Source organism: Gloeophyllum trabeum (genome assembly GCF_000344685.1).
Source record: "Gloeophyllum trabeum ATCC 11539 unplaced genomic scaffold GLOTRscaffold_00001, whole genome shotgun sequence".
NCBI classification, from domain to species: domain Eukaryota; kingdom Fungi; phylum Basidiomycota; class Agaricomycetes; order Gloeophyllales; family Gloeophyllaceae; genus Gloeophyllum; species Gloeophyllum trabeum.
Genome location: NW_006920410.1, coordinates 2327796 through 2345899, shown reverse-complemented (window position 1 = coordinate 2345899; position 18104 = coordinate 2327796). Strand labels below are relative to the sequence as shown.

General features: G+C 52.4%; 8 protein-coding genes across 8 annotated transcripts; 7 read left to right on the top strand and 1 right to left on the bottom strand.

The window, feature by feature from the left end:
* The first annotated feature begins 25 nt into the window (after positions 1 to 25).
* Positions 26 to 3211, top strand: GLOTRDRAFT_135357 (uncharacterized protein). The gene is made up of 15 exons (XM_007862874.1): positions 26 to 188; positions 253 to 282; positions 406 to 520; positions 580 to 648; positions 701 to 1085; positions 1140 to 1339; positions 1388 to 1522; positions 1576 to 1615; positions 1666 to 1675; positions 1729 to 2001; positions 2056 to 2411; positions 2466 to 2622; positions 2673 to 2782; positions 2834 to 2874; positions 2926 to 3211. Exons 1-15 carry the CDS (start codon positions 120 to 122, stop codon positions 3126 to 3128), a joined length of 2193 nt encoding a protein of 730 aa, XP_007861065.1. The 5' UTR covers positions 26 to 119; the 3' UTR covers positions 3129 to 3211.
* A 210-nt stretch (positions 3212 to 3421) lies between these two features.
* GLOTRDRAFT_30418 (PDT-domain-containing protein) lies at positions 3422 to 4519 on the top strand (the record flags this gene model as incomplete). The annotated part of the gene is made up of 5 exons (XM_007862009.1): positions 3422 to 3484; positions 3540 to 3597; positions 3653 to 3873; positions 3917 to 4118; positions 4173 to 4519. The coding sequence occupies 5 exons, from the start codon at positions 3422 to 3424 to the stop codon at positions 4517 to 4519; spliced, it is 891 nt and encodes a 296-aa protein (XP_007860200.1).
* Positions 4520 to 4662: 143 nt separating this feature from the next.
* GLOTRDRAFT_31501 (cytochrome P450) lies at positions 4663 to 6495 on the bottom strand (the record flags this gene model as incomplete). Its single annotated transcript, XM_007862067.1, has 9 exons — positions 4663 to 4759; positions 4816 to 4959; positions 5010 to 5141; positions 5191 to 5464; positions 5581 to 5689; positions 5745 to 5860; positions 5919 to 6067; positions 6125 to 6313; positions 6368 to 6495. The coding sequence occupies 9 exons, from the start codon at positions 6493 to 6495 to the stop codon at positions 4663 to 4665; spliced, it is 1338 nt and encodes a 445-aa protein (XP_007860258.1).
* Positions 6496 to 6960: 465 nt separating this feature from the next.
* GLOTRDRAFT_113282 (uncharacterized protein) lies at positions 6961 to 8386 on the top strand. The gene is made up of 5 exons (XM_007862873.1): positions 6961 to 7119; positions 7181 to 7534; positions 7584 to 7677; positions 7738 to 7933; positions 7992 to 8386. Exons 1-5 carry the CDS (start codon positions 7005 to 7007, stop codon positions 8091 to 8093), a joined length of 861 nt encoding a protein of 286 aa, XP_007861064.1. The 5' UTR covers positions 6961 to 7004; the 3' UTR covers positions 8094 to 8386.
* A 268-nt stretch (positions 8387 to 8654) lies between these two features.
* On the top strand, positions 8655 to 9986 carry GLOTRDRAFT_97787 (uncharacterized protein). Its single transcript, XM_007862872.1, has 10 exons — positions 8655 to 8865; positions 8923 to 8945; positions 9020 to 9066; positions 9122 to 9133; positions 9183 to 9252; positions 9305 to 9310; positions 9369 to 9454; positions 9512 to 9572; positions 9633 to 9887; positions 9961 to 9986. Exons 1-9 carry the CDS (start codon positions 8761 to 8763, stop codon positions 9637 to 9639), a joined length of 417 nt encoding a protein of 138 aa, XP_007861063.1. The 5' UTR covers positions 8655 to 8760; the 3' UTR covers positions 9640 to 9887; positions 9961 to 9986.
* A 1170-nt stretch (positions 9987 to 11156) lies between these two features.
* GLOTRDRAFT_68601 (uncharacterized protein) lies at positions 11157 to 14563 on the top strand. Its single transcript, XM_007862871.1, has 13 exons — positions 11157 to 11269; positions 11327 to 11356; positions 11405 to 11445; positions 11498 to 11542; positions 11609 to 11712; positions 11766 to 12144; positions 12201 to 12327; positions 12381 to 12851; positions 12905 to 13248; positions 13316 to 13472; positions 13542 to 13651; positions 13708 to 13748; positions 13807 to 14563. The coding sequence occupies exons 1-13, from the start codon at positions 11216 to 11218 to the stop codon at positions 14280 to 14282; spliced, it is 2379 nt and encodes a 792-aa protein (XP_007861062.1). The 5' UTR covers positions 11157 to 11215; the 3' UTR covers positions 14283 to 14563.
* Positions 14564 to 15809: 1246 nt separating this feature from the next.
* GLOTRDRAFT_135354 (uncharacterized protein) lies at positions 15810 to 17112 on the top strand (the record flags this gene model as incomplete). The annotated part of the gene is made up of 3 exons (XM_007862870.1): positions 15810 to 15996; positions 16065 to 16490; positions 16560 to 17112. The coding sequence occupies 3 exons, from the start codon at positions 15810 to 15812 to the stop codon at positions 16925 to 16927; spliced, it is 981 nt and encodes a 326-aa protein (XP_007861061.1). The 3' UTR covers positions 16928 to 17112.
* GLOTRDRAFT_124470 (uncharacterized protein) lies at positions 17019 to 17600 on the top strand (the record flags this gene model as incomplete). Its single annotated transcript, XM_007862869.1, has 2 exons — positions 17019 to 17477; positions 17529 to 17600. 2 exons carry the CDS (start codon positions 17019 to 17021, stop codon positions 17598 to 17600), a joined length of 531 nt encoding a protein of 176 aa, XP_007861060.1.
* Between the last annotated feature and the right edge of the window lie 504 nt (positions 17601 to 18104).

Here is an 18104-nt window from a genome sequence, read left to right as displayed (position 1 = left end):
GCATGCTATTGAGCGGTGAACCTGTGATGAACGGACTGTCTTCGTTGGTCTTTGATGCGCCCTCCCGCTGTTTCGTTTATTATCGGCGACATTGAAGATTAGTCTGGCGAAGCCCAGGAATGCCCAAGGTTACTTCGGAGGTTGTCTCGCCGAAGGGGAGCCATCCGAATGTGCTGAAGAGGAACCAAGTACGCCGTTCTTCCACGCCTCGTTCTTTTCGCGTGCCCAACGTGCCTGCGACATAATTAATAGGCCTGCCACCAATGTCGAAGGCGAAAGCTGGTGAGTCCTCTAAACATAGTCGTCCTTTGCATGGTTTATTGACCGATGACCGAAGAAATGGTACCTCTCCGATTACGATGCCCGAAAGCCGAGGCTGCACGCTCGATCTGACGCTCTCCCTCCTACAGCGATGCGAAGAGGCCGTGTTCGACATGCATCAGGTCGCATGCACACGCTGTGAGCCATGCACTGGCTGGAGTGGAGTTACCCGCTGAACCAGAGTGCACGTACGATGAAGGTGGGCATAGCACTTACAATCTGCAGCTTACATCAAATAACTGTTGTTTGATCTCGCAGCTGCGGAGGCCACTACACCGTCGTCTGAAGGACCTCGGAGTCGCTACGAGAGGCTTGAGAACAGAATAAGTTGCGTAATGATTTCTTCAGTTTGGAATCAAAGTTGATCACGGATCTCAAGATGAGCTTGAGTCCCTACTTCGTCAGAAGGAACAGAGAGGCGCGAACCAGTTCCCAGGTCAACAGGACACAAGGCGCTACCCAAGGAGTCCGTTCACAATGCACGCTCTGCCATCCTCTATGCTCACGGGCTTCGGCGACAACTCGAGGTTTCAGCCGTCGCTGCGTTCTGAGGCCCCCTTTGGACCTCATTACGGCAATCAAGGACGACGCGAGGATGTAGATGCATATTCAGAGAGTGCACCGCCCCTTGCCGCAAGGATTGATACTACCACGCCCCCCACCCACGGGACTTCCCCAGATAATGCGGCTTCGTCTAGTGTTACCGGTATTGTATGGGCAGCTTGGCCCCCAAACCTCCCAAGCCCGGACCTAGTTCGACACCTGTGGGTTAGAACAATCGGTGTCCGCGTGGAACTGCGAGCTAATTCAGTGACCAGGGTCGAGGCTTTCTTCGCCTTTCACCCCCATGCAACTCGACTATTCCACGCTCCGACGTTTTTGACCTCTCTTTCTCTACCACCGAATCAGCCTGGCTTCCCGAATGCAGCTGTATTGCACGCTATCTGCGCCCTTGGAAGCCTGTATACCGCAGCTGTCTCTTCCCCACCCCGCCCCAATCTCTCAGAAGAACCTCCCGGTGGGTCGCTGTCTAACTTTTAATAAGCAGGAATTGAAATAAGTTCAGAGGAGCTGTTCACAAAGCGATACCGATCGAGACAAGGGCGATCAGAAACGTTTGCTGACGTGCAAGCTAGTTATGCCAAAGACTTGTGCGAGGAGCAACTTAGCATGGGTGAACATCTATTCGAAGTGCTGCAGGGTGAGGTACCATATTCTTGCCTTTTGAGTCAACTCTCCTGAAGGATGTGGTAGCGTCCATCATCTTAACTTGGTATTACTGGGCGCATGCAAGGTATGCCGTACCATGTTCGCATGCTACTGTATCTCTGACATGAAGGATAGGTGGTGCGATGTGCGTGCTTCATGACATCCTTCGCGAATACAATTCTTATAGGTAACATGCAGGTTTACTTAGCGAGTTCTTGTGTGATGCGGCTCTCTGTCGCAGAGGGTCTCTGCAGTTGCCCACCATTCCACACCATTGCGAACTCCACTCGACCTCTATCCTTGCTTCCTCGGGCGACGACTGTCATCGAAGATGAGATGCGTAGGAACGCATTTTGGTTAGCTTATTGCGCGGAACGTCTGCATGGGTGTGGGAATGGATGGGCACTCTGTTTGGATGATATGGATGTCTCACAACTGCTCCCCATTCGAGGGGACCAGTTTTTGCACGGGGTATGCCCTCGTATCAAGCCATAGCCTGTTCCTAATGCTCACATTTCCCTCAAGTCCTTTAGTCCCCCCGGTAATCGTCTATGGTCTCATAGCAAAGAAATCTTCCATAGACACCTAGGGGACCAAACTGACCCTTTCGTGCTCTACGTGAAGGCCGCCATGTTGATCTCGCGAGTGAAGAACTTCAATCTGCGGTACCGAGCTAGGCAGTACGCTGGAGACGTTTCAACTATTCCCTCCGATACCTCGAACCCTCTACACCCTAACGATCCACGAAAAACGGCGGCATTTATTGAACTTGAAGGAGACATAGCTTCTTTCAGAAGGTCCTTCCCTAAGAATCTCAGCGATCCCATAAAGGGGAATACTGTCGATTCGCATTTATACACAGCATGCTTGGTGCCTCATATGTAGGTCTATGTTCATTCTCATTTCTCTCTGGTTACATGATCATTTCCCTACAGTGCCTTGATACTGCTTCATGAGCCGCATGCGGAACTTGATCACGAGGGCTGCATGTCTGCGCGCAGGATCCTGGATTCAGCAAGAGGGAGCTTGGACCTCATCTACGCCATCATGTCCACCAGTTATGATGTATCTCTGCTGGATAATTTCGTGCCGGTATGCAATGCTGTTCTTATCAGCGGTGGCTGCTGTTGAACAATCCCTAGTTTGCCTGGTTTATGGCTGGTCGCGTATTGGTCCGCTTCCTGGAAGCTGCACAATTGGCGAATGGCCAGGAAGAAATCCCGAAACTAGTTAATGAGATTCTTTGTATTCGGTCAGTGCATTTCTCATTCGCGAGCGTCAGTGTTCTCAGAACGGATTGCAGAGTGGCAATGGCAAAAATGGGAGAACGCTTACCTCTGGCTTGTAAGTATATCGCTGATCCACCTTTGAGGCTGACGCCGATGTCATTGACAGATCGTTATGCGGGGATGTTGACCAACGTCTTGGTTCAGAAATGTGGCGAAGTCTCGGCCCCCTCAGTTAATGCACTAGCTCCCAGATGGCCAATGATCCCGCAGGCAACTATGACTGCCGCTTATTATGAGGTGGCGGAAGGAGGCCCGCATTTCGAGCTGTCTGTCAAGACTAACCTTGAATTACCTTCAGATGGCTGCTAGATACCATGAAATATAGGCTTAGTTGTATCTTAAGTGTAATCTTCTCATCTATCCTTATATTTTGAGCGCACAAGGAGACGTCGACTACTCTGAATCGTATCCAGTGAGGCGTTTCGTCAGACATCCAATGAGACCTGTACGTCTCCTGCCGGAAGCTTATAGGACTGCGTACTGAATGGTAAGGACCTAGTCTAGATGAGTGCCTCAAAAGCAGACCCAGGATGAAGCCGTCGCGCGATATGGTTTACAATGATGAGATAGTACGAAACTCAGTAGCCTGTGGCGGACTGGTTATGGCGGACACGCATCTCCCAAGATTGGCTTTCTTAGGCCCCCTAGGCACGTACTCCCACCAGGTCAGTGCGAATTCGCCCGATGTGCTTTGTAGTTATTGATTGGACATTATTCTAGGCAGCTTTCAATAGATTTGGGAGATCAGTGCAGTATTATGAGCGCGACACCATCGCGAGTGCGTGAATGCCCTTCGGTTCTACCTCGATGGGTACCCTTATGAACGGTATCAGACGTCTTTAACGCATTATCGGACGAATGTCCCCTTGCCTTGATTCCTCAAGAGAATTCCTTGTATGGCACGGTGATTGAGACTTATGACCTGTTTCGATCTTCTTGCGCGGGCAGAGACAAATTCATCCTGGGAGAAGTAACACAGAGCATTAGACATTCCCTCGTGGTGCGCAAGGGGACTTCCCTCTCGGGCATCAAAAGGATACTGAGCCACGAGCAGGTGAGGAAGTGAATCTGAAATTGCTCCCAACTTACAAAATTAGGCTCTAGGTCAATGCGCTCGTTTCATCGAGGCACATCTTCCAAATGCCTCCCTGGTGAGGGTCTCCTCCACCGCAGCAGCAGCTGTTGCGATAAGTACCTCAGGAGAGGGTGCCTGTGGCGACGCAGCGATATGCTCAGAACACTGCGCCTCTATATTCGAGGGTCTGGAAGTACTGAGGGAAGGGATCCAGGACGATGATAGTAAGTGGTTGTCTCATTTAACCACGGTACATTGTCGTTAACGATACTTTGCAGGCAACATCACCCGCTTTTTCGTGATGTCGACATCGCGAGAACGGGAAATACCTCTTCAACCTGCAACATGTCCTCAGCATGCTCTACTTCGCATTGGCAGCACCGTTTCCCCGCAGAAGCAACTGTCCGTAACCGATATCCTTGTGGCGATAGGATTGAATGTTGTTCGTGTGGACAGACGGCCGTTGCTGGGCAGGCAGCCCTTCGAAAGTTATTACTTTGTGGAGTTGTTAGACACACGTACAGATCCAGCCGGAGCTGATAGAGCCTGGAAAGACGGAGTGGAGCAGGGGTTAATACGATTGAAGGACAAGGGGATCGACAGTGTTCTACTGGGTATATGGTGAGGTTACTTTACAACGATAGCAGGCCGAAAGCAATCAAAACAAGAACTTGAAGCATGTAAAATAGATCATCAGGTGACGTCAGTCATAACCATGCATTTACCATGCATTTGGCGCCCGTTCCGCCTCCCTCCCGACCAGTCCTGTTACTTTTGACAGGTTCCATCTGTGCTGAGCTGCTTTATGAGGGAAATGGCCCTCTCCGAGCGAGGAGTGATCCTGCAATTGAAGGGCTCTGGACGGCTGGCGAGATGGTGATGAGGACGTAGCGGTTCTGTTCTTTGCGGGGACGCACTTACCTGAGCTGTGAGGAGGTATATTTCACATTCGGCTCGATAGGATGGCCGTCATTATCCAAGGGTTTCGATATATCAAAGACGGCCAAGACGCAGGCGATTGATATCCATATTTGGTCGATTGCTAACCAGCGTCCGGGACACATCCTTGGGTAGAGGTCAAGTTATAGTCGCAAGGGAGAAGAAAAATTAGTTACCGTCTTCCAAAGCCGAAGGCCTCCCAAGGGAGGCTGATAACGTCCTGCTTCTTATTCTCCGCCGCGTTCTCGAATCGTTCTGGTTTGAACTCGAGTGGATGGGGGTACCTCTTCTCATCATGTAGCATACACCTGTCCACGTATAAGCATATCTGCAACAGCAGGCAGAGGAGCAAATTACCAGACGTTAGGCAGTACGGTGGTTCCCTTAGGAATGGTGTAACCGTCGTACTCGTCGTCTTCTGTCAGGTAGTGGGCGAGGCCCATAGGCGTGACGGGGTTCCAGCGCAAGCATTCCCATAGAATGCAGTCAATGTAAGGCAAAGAAGGTCTGTCCTCAAAAGTTGGTAATCTCTGGCCACCCAAAACCTGGTCAAGCTGATCATGTGCCCTTTTCTGGACGGCGGGAGAGATAGACACGGCGAGGAAAAAAGATAAGATCGCTGAAACAGTCTCTTATAACTTGAGCATGAATACTGAAGGACCCAGGATAAGGGGCGCTCACTGTATCGGCACCAGCTTAAGATATTATTAGATTCGGTCATCATGTAATTTATGTCAAGCGTCTCACCGGCGTATCCAATAGCAGCGACGTCTTTGATTAGCTCCTCGCTGTCGGGCGTACCATCGGTTTTTTCCAGCTCCAAGGATGCGACGCAAGGGAGGGCAGTACCGGCGGCCTATATGTGCCTATACTCAGATATCAATCGTGGCTCGAAGATGTGTCATATTTACCATCTTCTGTTTTATCTCGGTGAACGGTATGTCTACCATAGCACGAGTTAATTTACGCCATTCCCTGGCCTGTCTCTTGAAACAAGCGCCGGGGCACCATTCGGGGACATGTTTCACTGATCAGAATATCAATGAAGACACTACATAAAGAACGACTACATAGCATATACGCACAGAAAGGCAGATAATCAACGAGGTAGGATCCAAATATCCCGGCTTTCCCCAAAGCGCCTAATGCGTCGTCGGCTAAGGTGACGTATAAGTCGCCTTCTGCAACGATCTGGTGACCATAGGAAATCATCATGACCACCGCGGCAGCGGACCTAGTACGAAGGGTCAGCAAATGGCTACAGTGGAAGAGGTGACGCAAATTCGCGGACCTTCGCACATAATATGCAAAACGGTCCGGGTCCTGCGCTAGGTTATGGAGCAGAGTATACGCCTCTTTGAGTTGGAGGGGCTGAAAGGCAGGGGCCCTGTTTGAGTGGTAGTGCTGCTGGAAGAGGGCGCGGTGACTGCGCCAACGCTGTCCGTACGGCATGGACGAGAACAGCCAGTCCCAACCCATTCTGGACAGACGAAAGGTGATAAATACGCGCCACAAGCATAGTCCCGGCACTTACAGTTCATTTACCATTGTTCGCACAGGCCGGGAGGAATACTTTGCACCACGTTTATCAAGAAGGTCACTTGCAACCGTCGCGGAGTTCAGGATGAGAATGGGGTTTCCAAAGAGGCGAACATAGATCATATCTCCTGCGCCACATTTCACATTCGTGAAGAGGCAAACAACCACAGGAACCTTACCATAGATCTGCCGCCACTTCGCATAGGTTAACCATTGATAGGATGTGGGCAATTGCACGCATCTGAAGAACGAAGCACGGGGCCCCGGTGGGAATCTGAGCGCGGGGGTACTGGTGCAGCCCGAGCAGCGCAACAAAACGACGGCGAAACAGCCCAGAAATGCGCACAGAGCGAGGAGGGACGCGTCGAGGACGCCTGGCGACATCCTGGGCGGGTTGGATGCCGCTGAGAATGTGGGTGCGCCCAATTAATAGCCATGGAAAGGAGGGGTAACCAATTCAGGCTCGCGACAAGCTATCCAACGGCCAAGCAGCAGGAACTCCGGGGCTGCTCCTTCCTTATTCGGACACGATCTGCTTCCGCGCCTCTCGCATGCCATAATCTTCGCCGCGTCACTTGGCCAGGCGACCTTGACCCTGACCGCTAACGCCCTGCTCGTCGTCGGCAGCAACGATGGCGCTCGTCGGACCCGCGCATCTGAAGGACCTTGTTCAACCGCAGTTTCACCAGAACAATTTTCAGGAGGAGCTCTACATCAAGAACGAGCTAGGTCTCAAGCTTGATAAAGGTGCCGTTTTCTAGATCCAGTCCATGCTATGCCTGATACTGAAGTTTGAACCTCCTCGTAGACGATCAGATATGCCGTCTCTCGCTCACTCCCGCTGGTTGTCCACTTGGACCCTTACATTGTCCGCTACGCCATACCACGCCCTCGCCTCTGAATTTCCAACCGCCCAAACAACTTCCTACGCATCCCCGGGATCGCGAGCGGTTAGCGACCGTGTGTAAGCATTGGCTGCGTGGACTATGCAAGAAGGGAGATGCCTGTGAGTTCTTGCACGAGTACAACCTTAGGCGTATGCCAGAATGCTGGTGGTTCGCCAAGTATGGTTACTGTTCTGCTGGAGATGAGTGCCTGTATGCGCATCCGAAAGAGCGCCGCGTCGAGTGTCCGGATTACAAGCGAGGTTTCTGCAAGCTCGGTGAGCAATTGTGCGAAAAAATTAGACCGCCGTGACTTATCAACGCCAGGACCCACATGTCCTCGAAAACATGTACGCCGCGTTGCCTGTCAAAATTACTTGACGGGCTTCTGTCCTCTGGGTCCTGAGTGCCCCCGCGGCCAGTGAGTACAGGCTCGTCCGCACTGCCTCGAGTCTCAGTCAGACTAACGTAAAATATGCAGCCCGAAACCTGGACTGCCACCACCAGAGGCTTACGAACCTCCCCCTCCGCCCTCTTCACGTGAACTAGGCCCTCCACCTCCCGGGTATGGTCGGTATGCAGATTTTGATCGTGGCTTCCCTGGTGCTATGGGTCCCAGTGTCGGGAACGCGCCTCCGATGCCTCGTCGGAATCTCGACGATGTACTATGTTTCAAGGTATGCCGGAAACAGTCTGTATGGTTCGTTTATAACTCACAGGGTTATCATTTGATAGTGTGGCGAGAAAGGACATTATGCCAACCACTGCCGCAATCGGAACGTGCCCGGCAACCGGGGAGGCGTGGAGCGGAGCAAACGATACGGTCAGGAGGACTAGATCGACATCTATCGTTTGGCTTTCCAGTCGTGTTTCTTCTTCCACCTTCGATCATCCCGTCTTTGGGTGGTTGACACATCACGCCGTATGTGGCGTCTCGTGGTGCTATAACGATGATCGAGCATTGCAAGGGCCTTCGGCCTGGCAGGAGGCCGAGCCCGCGAGCTGGGACCCACCGTTCGTCGTCAAACCGTCACAAGTGGTCTGACTTGATAAGTACTACCTCTGAGAGCGTGGTGAATGCATTGGACCCGTGGTGTTTGGATAGAGGAGGCCCTACATTTGAGCCGTGGCTGATATCACGTCTTCGATACTGAGCATGCGCTATAATGAGAACGGCCGTTCGATGCACCTTCGTCTTATCGACACATATCCGTGGCATGCGGAAGGGTATTGGCATCATATGGTAGCTCATATAGAGTCCCGAAACTCGAGAACATTATTGAACTCCGTATCAACTCCCACATGCCACAAATTTGAACTCTGAGCGCTTACCCACCGGCGGTTTCTTGTCATCCGAATAACGAGACTGACGTCATTATGTTATCGACTTGAGGATCTTGCAACTCCAGGAGATCACTTGAAGTCTGAAACACCTGCAGGGACCAGGACTGCTTGAAACCCTCATAAACCTCTCTGAAATAGCCGCAAAGCTACTACATCATTTATGGGCTGGCAAAAAACATTCACCTTGTCAAGGCGTGCTAAGGGATGCCATCTGGTGACTGAGGAGGTGCTATCTCAGATTCAACCCGGATTGAAGGATGTCAAGGCGAGCATTTCGCTCCTTAGTACGGAGTGTTTCGGGGTTAATGAGTTGATGTTAAAGGCTGGAATGTTGTTCCTGTTTATGTAGGTTGCCATTTGACTGGGTCTGGTTATGCTGCAGGCCAAGGCGGATCTCCTCATCCCACCGTGACATTTAGACAACACACTTCGGCAGCGCTGACTGTTAATGAGAACTTTGATCCCGGTAAGGCATGATCCCCGGTCTTTGGGATGACACTCATGCTGGGAAAATCCTGTAGATGTCCGACGAGGTATCTGGTAATCCTCCGTGTGACGCCGCTCTCCACTGACCGTCATCAGACATGAACATGGCGTTGGACCATGTCGTGCCAGAGAAACTAAACTGGGTTCATACCGACGAAGGACCAGAGTAAGAGCCTATTTCTGAAGAGAAGAAGCCGCTCTCCTTACACTAATAACAGTGATTCGTAAGGATCGCCGTCATAGGACTACAGTACCTTTGGAGATCTTACCACTGCGATACAGTGTATCTCACACGAAAACCTCACTTATCGGACCAACTATCTCCGTGCCAATTACGGACGGACGTCTCAACCTCGGGACATGGCAAGGTATCTAGATTGATTCACGCCATCCAAGTGCGGACCATATTAATCGAGAGTATACAGGCATCTACCTCTGCGAGTTCAGGCATGCTGCGCACACCAGGCGAGTTGTGGCTACTATCATGTCAGTTGGTCCACTCTGCATCCACCGTGCGCAACGGAAGTTCAACATGGTTATGCGTAGATCATAGGAAAGCTGTCATGGCTGTCTGGCTGTTCTCGATCTCAAGTTCACGATCACTATGTAATGTTGTATTTTGTATCTGCGTGTGTGAAATCTACCGCGTTTCGTGGCTTACAGGTTGACCTGCGAATACACGTATGAGACGAAATCATGGGTGGCGCATACGACAGTTGGTCGATTGAGAGACCTCTCATAAGGTTCTGGCCATGTATCCTGCAGGTTGCACCGGTTCCTGGGGACGGGATGGAGATGCGCGTAAGCCCTTGTGGTAACCCAAACGTTGTACCTGATCCCCTCAGAGACTGACGCATGTACCCTGCTACAAAAGGCATGATATCCGGTGGCCTAAAGGCAACTCGCAAGTACAGAGTTGCTATTGCTCGAGATTCGCCCAAAAAACTATACGGAGCAACATTCCATGACTTACGTGATCCGAATAATCAAACCTTCCTGTTCTTGCAGGACTATGACGGACGTTCCTCCTCGCCCGTCGCTATATCCGGAAGCCTAGTGAGCCTTATACGGGCTTAAAGCGGCTTTGGTAGCAATTGCGCCATGGTAAAACGATGACGGGAGTTCACCCTGCTCAGGCGGAATGCATGTCGCGCCTCAGCCTTGCAAACGGCGTCCCGTCAATTCGAACAAGTGGGGCGGGGTGTATATTGGATGGCCGGGTTCGATTTCGAGGCCGCGCAATCATTGATTGGAATGAGAAGTCGTTGCTGATCTTCGCGGTGTGATCATGGCTTCGCCTGTGATAACTTGTGAGCTACAGAACTAAGGTAAGTAACGGTGTGTGATCCCTGCGACCGGTCGGATGCATACTTGCTCCATTTGGTGTTTGAACGGAGTCCCGCCGTTGGCATATCTCACAGCGGCGCTGTTCAACATGGCACCTGCAACCTCTAGTGGTGAGGTAAAGACGTCTCGTAGACCATGAGCTGCAAGTTGGGGCCCGAATAGCGAGGGGACCGCTTGCTCGAGAATTAATATCGAGATTCAGCTACTGAGATCATGTACACGAGTGGATCGATCGAACCGTGCCTCTTTCAACAAGCTTAGATTACCGTGATCAGGTCGGCGGCGATAACTTCGGCAACCTGGGCGCTCCTTGGTATACTGTGAATATAACCTTGGGGCACCTGAAGCTTGAAGGTGGGGCGTAGTCTCATTCCTTCTAGTAGAATGCAACATGCGCCACAGAGTCCACCATATTATCATGAGGCGCTGTTGTTTCGGGATTCAGCTCAAGCACGTCGAATAATAACGAACGTTGCGCCGCTGGCGTTCCACCCTGCAGGTGTTTGAGTTAGATTTCTGTTCTCCGACAAGGGCGGCAACCCTGGTTACTCAACAATCTGGCTTGCGGGGACTCCCCGCCCAGTGAGATACACAGGGACGAGATCCGGGCTCCGATTTCATCTTCAGCGCTTCCGCAAAAGCACGTGGCAATCTATTGACTTAAAGAATGTACTACTCGTCGTGAGGGCCGGTCTATATACTTCGCTCCTTCCTTCCGCTCCCCTCCCTTCCTCTCCGTCTATCCCTCCCCATTCTCCCTCGACGCCACGCATAGTCCGCTCATGCCCAAGGCAGCTAGCTCCAGCTCTTCTCGTCCTGCGCTGCGCCGGAATCAGGTGAGAGGATATCACTTAGTTAACTGAGACACCTCCTGATGGGCACACCGTCTGAAGGCATGCTTGTCCTGCCGGAAGCGGAAGCTGGTGAGAATTGTCACTACCGGAATTCTATGCGTCTCACCTTCGTTTCAGAAATGCGACGCTGCCCGACCTCATTGCGGGACATGCGTAAAGTCAGCGCCGTCCGTCTAGTTCAATGCCAGCGGAAGCTAACCACTCGAGAAGACAATGGCAGGCTACAATCAGTGTCCCGCCTCCTCCAGGCTACGTGTATGTCCCCTGCGAACCTTACTTTTGCTTTCTATGCTGAGCCGCCACACGCCGGTCATGTCGTAGTCACCCAACGGAACCCCAATGCTCCTACGATCCCGTGGAAGGGCTGCCATTAGCTCCAGAGATAGATCCCGCAGAAAGGATTAGACAGCTTGAGGAGGAAGTTGGTGAGTTCTTGTCGCACCTCATGACATTCAAGAGAGGTGCCTAAGGTGAATAGTGCGTCTGAAGCGCAGGCTGAGCGAAGGTGGCCTTCGTGAGACCTCAAACTTTGCCGCCAGCTCCCTTTCCCCATCTCACTCACCTCGAGTACTTCATGGGCGACCCAGATCATCACTGTCGCGAGCATCAAATGGCGGGATGACTCCTGATATGAGCGCGCTCGCCGGGCCTTCCGGGATTGCCCTACCTCATGCCTCGCTCAATATGATCTCTTCTATCCCGAGCGGAAGTCCGGATATGAGTATCCGAAGCGACAGTGGCAGTCCCGAGCTTCGGACTGTACGCTGTCGAGGGCTATCGAGCGCCGAGTCCCTGACAGATCTCATACATGCCGGATGGAACCCTGATTTGCCCGAGCCGCCACTCCTTACACATTAGTGAGTGCTTGACTCGGGATTGGAGCAATGGAACCAAGTCTCACGTCACTTATCAGCGTCGAGACCTTCTTCAAGTGCGACCCTTGTGGTTCCCGTATACTGCATCGGCCTTCATTTTTAACATCTCTTCACCTGCATCCCCGCGATCCTGGATTCCCACATTCAGCCATCCTCCATGCAATTGTAGGCCTGCTCTAGCAGTTATCGTTTCCGCTAATTACCCCTCTGTTTCACAGTGCGCTTCAGCATCACGTTGGTCCCCCCAAAGCTTGAAGACAATGCCTGACGGGAGCCGCCGTGATACCTTCGCTGAGTATCACGCCGGTAAAACCCGGCAGTACATAGACCGCACGATGGCTAGCGGAGAAGATATCTTTGCTGTAATGCAAGCCTGTCTGCTCCTGTCCTGGTATTTCTACCAGGAAGGGCGCTGGGTGGAAGTTTGGATTTTTGCCGGATTCCAGACAAGAGTAGCAATTCCCCTCAGACTAAATCACCCCGGGACGTTTACAATGCTTGGCAGTAGTTCTCCAGGAGCCTATCTGGCGCCCCCCAAGGATCGTAGAGATCTGGAGTCGAGAAGAAGGACATGGTGGATGACCATCCTTTTCGACCGGATTGCTTCGGTAGGTGGCTGGGTTCACGCTGTCGATGAGCGAGATATCGGCACCGAATTCCCCTTGCGTCGCGTGGATTTTGAGTCAGACGTGAGTACTTCACTCAAGCATACCTCCAAATTCTTACGTCATCCCTGTGATAGCAAATTGAACATGATAATCCACAAGACCTCGTCACGAAGGACGTATTTATCACCCATCCCCCAGAGTTCACCGATTCTTTCCTACTCCTGTTGAAGGCTGTAATGCTTTTCGGCCGCGTCACGGATTATAACGTGCGCGGCAGTCTACGAGCGGCTTCCCCGCCGTCTAAAAATCAAGATCCTTTCCAATTGGACGGCTTTGAAGAGTTGGACAGACTCGTATGTGTGGATTTCCTGAACCATCTGCCTCCCAGCCACAGAAGCGTGTTCGGGCCTGCCTTCGAGGAAACAGGTGGAAGCGCGGTAGATACAGATTTATACATGGTCCACATAATACCTCACGCGTAAGCGCTTTCGAGGTGACATGGTCTAGTCAATTGATCCGCTTATCATACGGTTCTAACCTCACAGGGCCACCATCACTCTCCACAATCCCTACCTAGATTTCGGGAAACCGACCTGGATATCGACTCTGCGTTGCGTCCACGCTGCTCAAGAGATAATCAGTTTCTATTACCTTATATCGTCAACCCCGTTAGATATGACCCGATTACACCCATTTGTCACTGTACGTATGATGTCTGGTCAAGCTGCGCGTCGTGCGCCCGGTCTAACCCAGTTTACACCCATCGCTCAGATTTGCTGGTATCTCGCTGCAGTGGTCCAGGTTCAGATGTGCAAATACTACATCCAGATGGGAGATACGCCACGGGAGACGCAAGTATGGGGTGAGATCAATATGTTGCGGTAGGTCAAATTCAACTGGGCTCCCTCCTCTATCTCTCACTAACCTTTGCTTACAGCTTTGCGATGCGGGAATACGGTAATCGGTCGCCTATCGGAAGTATGTTTAGTCTGCCACAGTTGCAGTATGTTTCACATATTCACACTTCCTTCTGTAGCTCGTCAAGAACGACTCCTGCAGGGGTTAATGTCGGAGATAGTCCGCATGACCAGTCAACGACAACCACTTGAACTACCGGTTCCCCTCTACCCCTTCTCCCACGCCAGTCTTTTCGGAAAGGATGGTAGCAACGGGAGCACGAGTGCAGCCAGTATCAGCGTCACTGGCAGCGACGGTGACGACGTTGAGTACCGGGAAGGCACGCGGGGTGCTCCGCTGCCTCCGAACGGAGGCTTGAGTTCAGACAGCATGGGGCGGCTACATGACATGAGCATGGAGGCAGGCACCATGGGCTCACCTTCGAGCCTCAATGGCCTGTTGAATGCGGACTCGCCGAATTCCATATTGAGCGGACGGAGTCACAGCTCTATGGGTTCGGGCGGCGGGGTACCACCCAGCAGCAGTGACCACCGAGCCAGCTGGTCCAATGGAGAGGAAGTGCCGAGGATCGCTCGCAATGGCCCGTTCCTTTGAGCCTAGGGGGGAGCGTGGTGTGTTGAAGTCGGTTTGGAGGTGAGATATTTGTGGCATAATCTACTGTATCAATATGGCATTGCATACTTTGTTTTCTGTTCGTTCTCTCAGGTGTCATGGCTTTCCTGTGGTTATGTGTACATACACTAGAACACTCCCGCTTTACTATTCTATCATGTAGTGTTAGGTTTATTATGGACATTGACGAACTCAGAGAATCGTCGCCCCCCCCCCCCTTGTCACTGTGTGCTGTGGGAGGCTGGGTGATGATGTCCCCGTGTCATTCATCCGTTTCCATTGCTGACGGAGCGTCGACAACCGCGTTTCTGGCCGAGCTATGACTTCGTCGCCCATCAGAGATGGCGGTTTATAATATTAAGATTTCTGACCCGGTGGCCCGTGGCCTAGTGAACCTCGGAGGTGATCTAGCTCCGTCTTGCAATCGTGGGCGAATCTGCCTCGAGGTACGGGAGAAGCGAGCATGCCGCGGCTCACCATCCTACCTATCCCTGCGATTGCGTGGGCGCCGCTGGGAAGACGTACTTTCTCCTCGAGCCCGTCTTGAATAAGTTCGCCGGGTCCGGTTCGGTGGCGAACAGTTGGAACTTTAAGCTCCCGTGTGCTATGCCCTATCAATAGTCAGACCAGAGCGCGACCCCCACTATGGAGGCCATTACCACAAGATGTACTTCAACTCCTACCAAAAGGAGGGTTTGGGGCTTGAAAAGCGATGGTGACCGTCACCGCATCACTTCTGAATGCGGGGCAGTATCAGAAGGAAGTGCCACCGAAAGGTTGTGAAGGTCGATTGATGTTTCAGACTGTATGAATGGGTCCCCTACTCGTGCGCTATCCCAAGCAAGATGGGATCTGTAAGGGTTACCAGAGCTCGAGGCTTTGTGACAGAGAGAACTAAAGACCAACTGGCTGACGTCTGTAGGTTCGAGGCATAGGGATGAAATCCCGAGTCTTCTCCGCGGCAGCGTTGCCAACTGCACAGCGTCTGATACCAATCATGATTGAAGAAACATCGGGACCTACTTTCTTATCATTTATTTCGACCATACGCATGACAGGAAATGCTAGCGTCCGATCAGACGCCAGCGTCTCTTGTCACGGTAGGCCAGGAGGCAGGACATACATTACCGGTATCACAATATCTGGGGAGGCTGATTGCACCCGAGTACCTTGAGCTGCCATTTCTCGTGCGGGCCACACAGACGTATATTCAAATTGTAGTCAGTACTAGTGCTGTATAGCGGAAAACTCGTGCAGAACCAGGATTCTTTGGGACCCATGTGGTCACAAATCTAGAGGAAAGGAATAAGCGTTCCTTAGCTTCGAGGTATAGGTTGTAACCTTGGTCGATATGTATGTGTTCACGAACGCAGAACGAGCCATCACGCGTCACGCGCATGTCGCGTCGACGCGTCGGTGATTGACGTCACGTAACGGTAAACACAAGCGTCTAGCATCCCCCTGCTCTTACAGTGCACTGGATATCGAGCTTGCTTGTATGCCGCAACGATGAGCGAGCATGCGACCACATCTGCTGCGGGGCAAATACCCGTAGAGCCCAAAGGCTCCTATCCCACCAGATATCTCGAGCTCGTGTTCAAGGGCAGGCGTCGGACCGAAGAGCTGCTCAAGCCTGAACTCGAGAACGGTAACCTCACCCCGCACGACTATGAGCAGAGCACAAGATTTCTGGGTGGTTGGACCAAGTACGCTCCAGTCAGCATCTTACTCTGACACTGCACTTGCAGTACATGGTTTAATCAGCCCCCACCCAGACAGGCTTTGGCCTCTCCGGGACGCTCCTACCCTATGTCGTTGGTCCGTTCGCCGCTCGTTTACCCGCTTTCCGCAACCTGCGACTTGTGCCCGTGAAAGTCAGCACCGTCGCGTTCTTCACCGGCATTTTGGGCTACGGTGTTGGCGAAGCCTACCGCATTAGGTCTCACATCCGATTCGCCAAGTCACTTGAGAACCCTGCAGGCTTTGAACGTGCGGTAGAGAACGTATTCCATAGGATCGATGGAATGCCGCAGGTCAAAGTCAGACTTCCTGTTGAACACAGGAACCGCAGTGATTGGGGTGTTGGGGCAAAGGAGGACGATCCCGTTGGACTCGGCATGGAGCCCGGCAAGGAGGTCGAGGAGGGCTTCATGGTTGAGCGTATGGAGGACGCTGACCAGCCATCTACTGGTGAGTTTCACTACTGCATAATACGTTACGACAGGCCCGAGTATATGATATGCCTTTCTACCGGTGTAGGAACACAATATCCGGCAACACTGCCCTCGATATCTACGGATGCCCAGCCACGGCAGAGCTCACAAGCAGAGTCGGACTCCTCACGATCGACTTCGAAATGGGATCAAATACGAGCCGCGAACGCTGGTCAGGGATCCCAATCAGCTTGGGAAGCCCTTCGACGCCGCTCCCTTCCTCCGTCAAACCCCAGTTCATCTCAAGGAACCCCTGGGACCAGGATACCATCAGGGAGCAATGTCCAGGTGCTTGTGATCGATGAAGACCAGGACCCAGAGAGGGTTGTTGAGCAGAAGAGGTTTGATGAAATGTTGGAGGCGGAGAGGAGAAGGGCTGCAGGGCAGGAGCCGCCGAAGGGGAGGTGGACATGACGAGCCAGTTGGAGTGTCCTAGGTGTAATATTACCAGCCATGACCATGTCCAGGAGGTTGATATACGATAGAGTATTCCAAGTTCCTGAACATGGTTCTGACGCTGGGTCAGGAAGTGTTGCATTATCTGCGACAGCTGCAAGCCTCTGTCCAGCGACTCGGAATTGGCTTGTGCCGCCCCGACACTGCTGCTCTCCCCTTGCACTATCTGTCTAAACTGTGTCTCCAGGTCGTCGAACCGTTTGTTCGTCAGATTCTGGATGTCATCGAGACGCTTGTCGATATGCGCCTGCAGGATCTGCGTGATGTCCTGGGTGCTGCTGCCGTCCTGTGCGGGATGACCAATGGCGGCCTCGCTGGTGCTGCTAGGGCGGAGCACTTCGAATTCGTCGTCAGATTGTTCTTGGTGAGCATGCATCCTGCAGTCAGTTATCGAGCTGGCGAGGACTATGGATGGCAGCTGACGTGGCCCTTGTCAGTGCCTATGTATACCCGCCCTTATCTAGGTTCGCAATCGGAACCCGCCCTGCGTCATCGCGAAGATGACGAGGTGAGGCCGATGAAGCTTAAGGGAGCCTTCATCTAAAGAAACAGACTTCAGCTTATCCGGATCCCAGGGCATTTCGCGTGGAGGTTCGTCGCGCGCGCGAACCAGCGGCTGGTCAACCGGTGAACTTCTGCCACAGCCCCTCGGGGTACAGTCACTTCCGTGGTCTGTATTTGTTTGAGCAAAGCCATTTGAGTGACGTAGATGCTCTCATAAAGGGATGGTAAAGGCAGTCGTCCTTCGGAGCACTGCAAACGGGCATGGATGACCGTTCCTGTAGATCGACACACGTCGCGGAACCGAACGACATCAGGAGGATGTCGGTCGAAATCTTATCATCGCTGTATCTCTAACTGGACTCGAGGTTAGAGCTGCGGTGGTATTGATCGACGTCGAGCTGTCTCGGTGAAGTGCGCAATGCCAGCAGGCGACGTGTAGAATCAGAGGGTGCCGTAACGTTAACCGCTCGGTATCCCAGACATGTAGTACTGGTATAGGTCAAGAAAGCAAGACTTAGACAGCTCTTACAGCTCGTAGTTATGGACAAGAGCGAAATGCTGGGCAGAGAGCGTACACACGTGTCAGGCCAAAGGATGGCATCAGGATTGACTTCGGGGAACGACGGTCTAG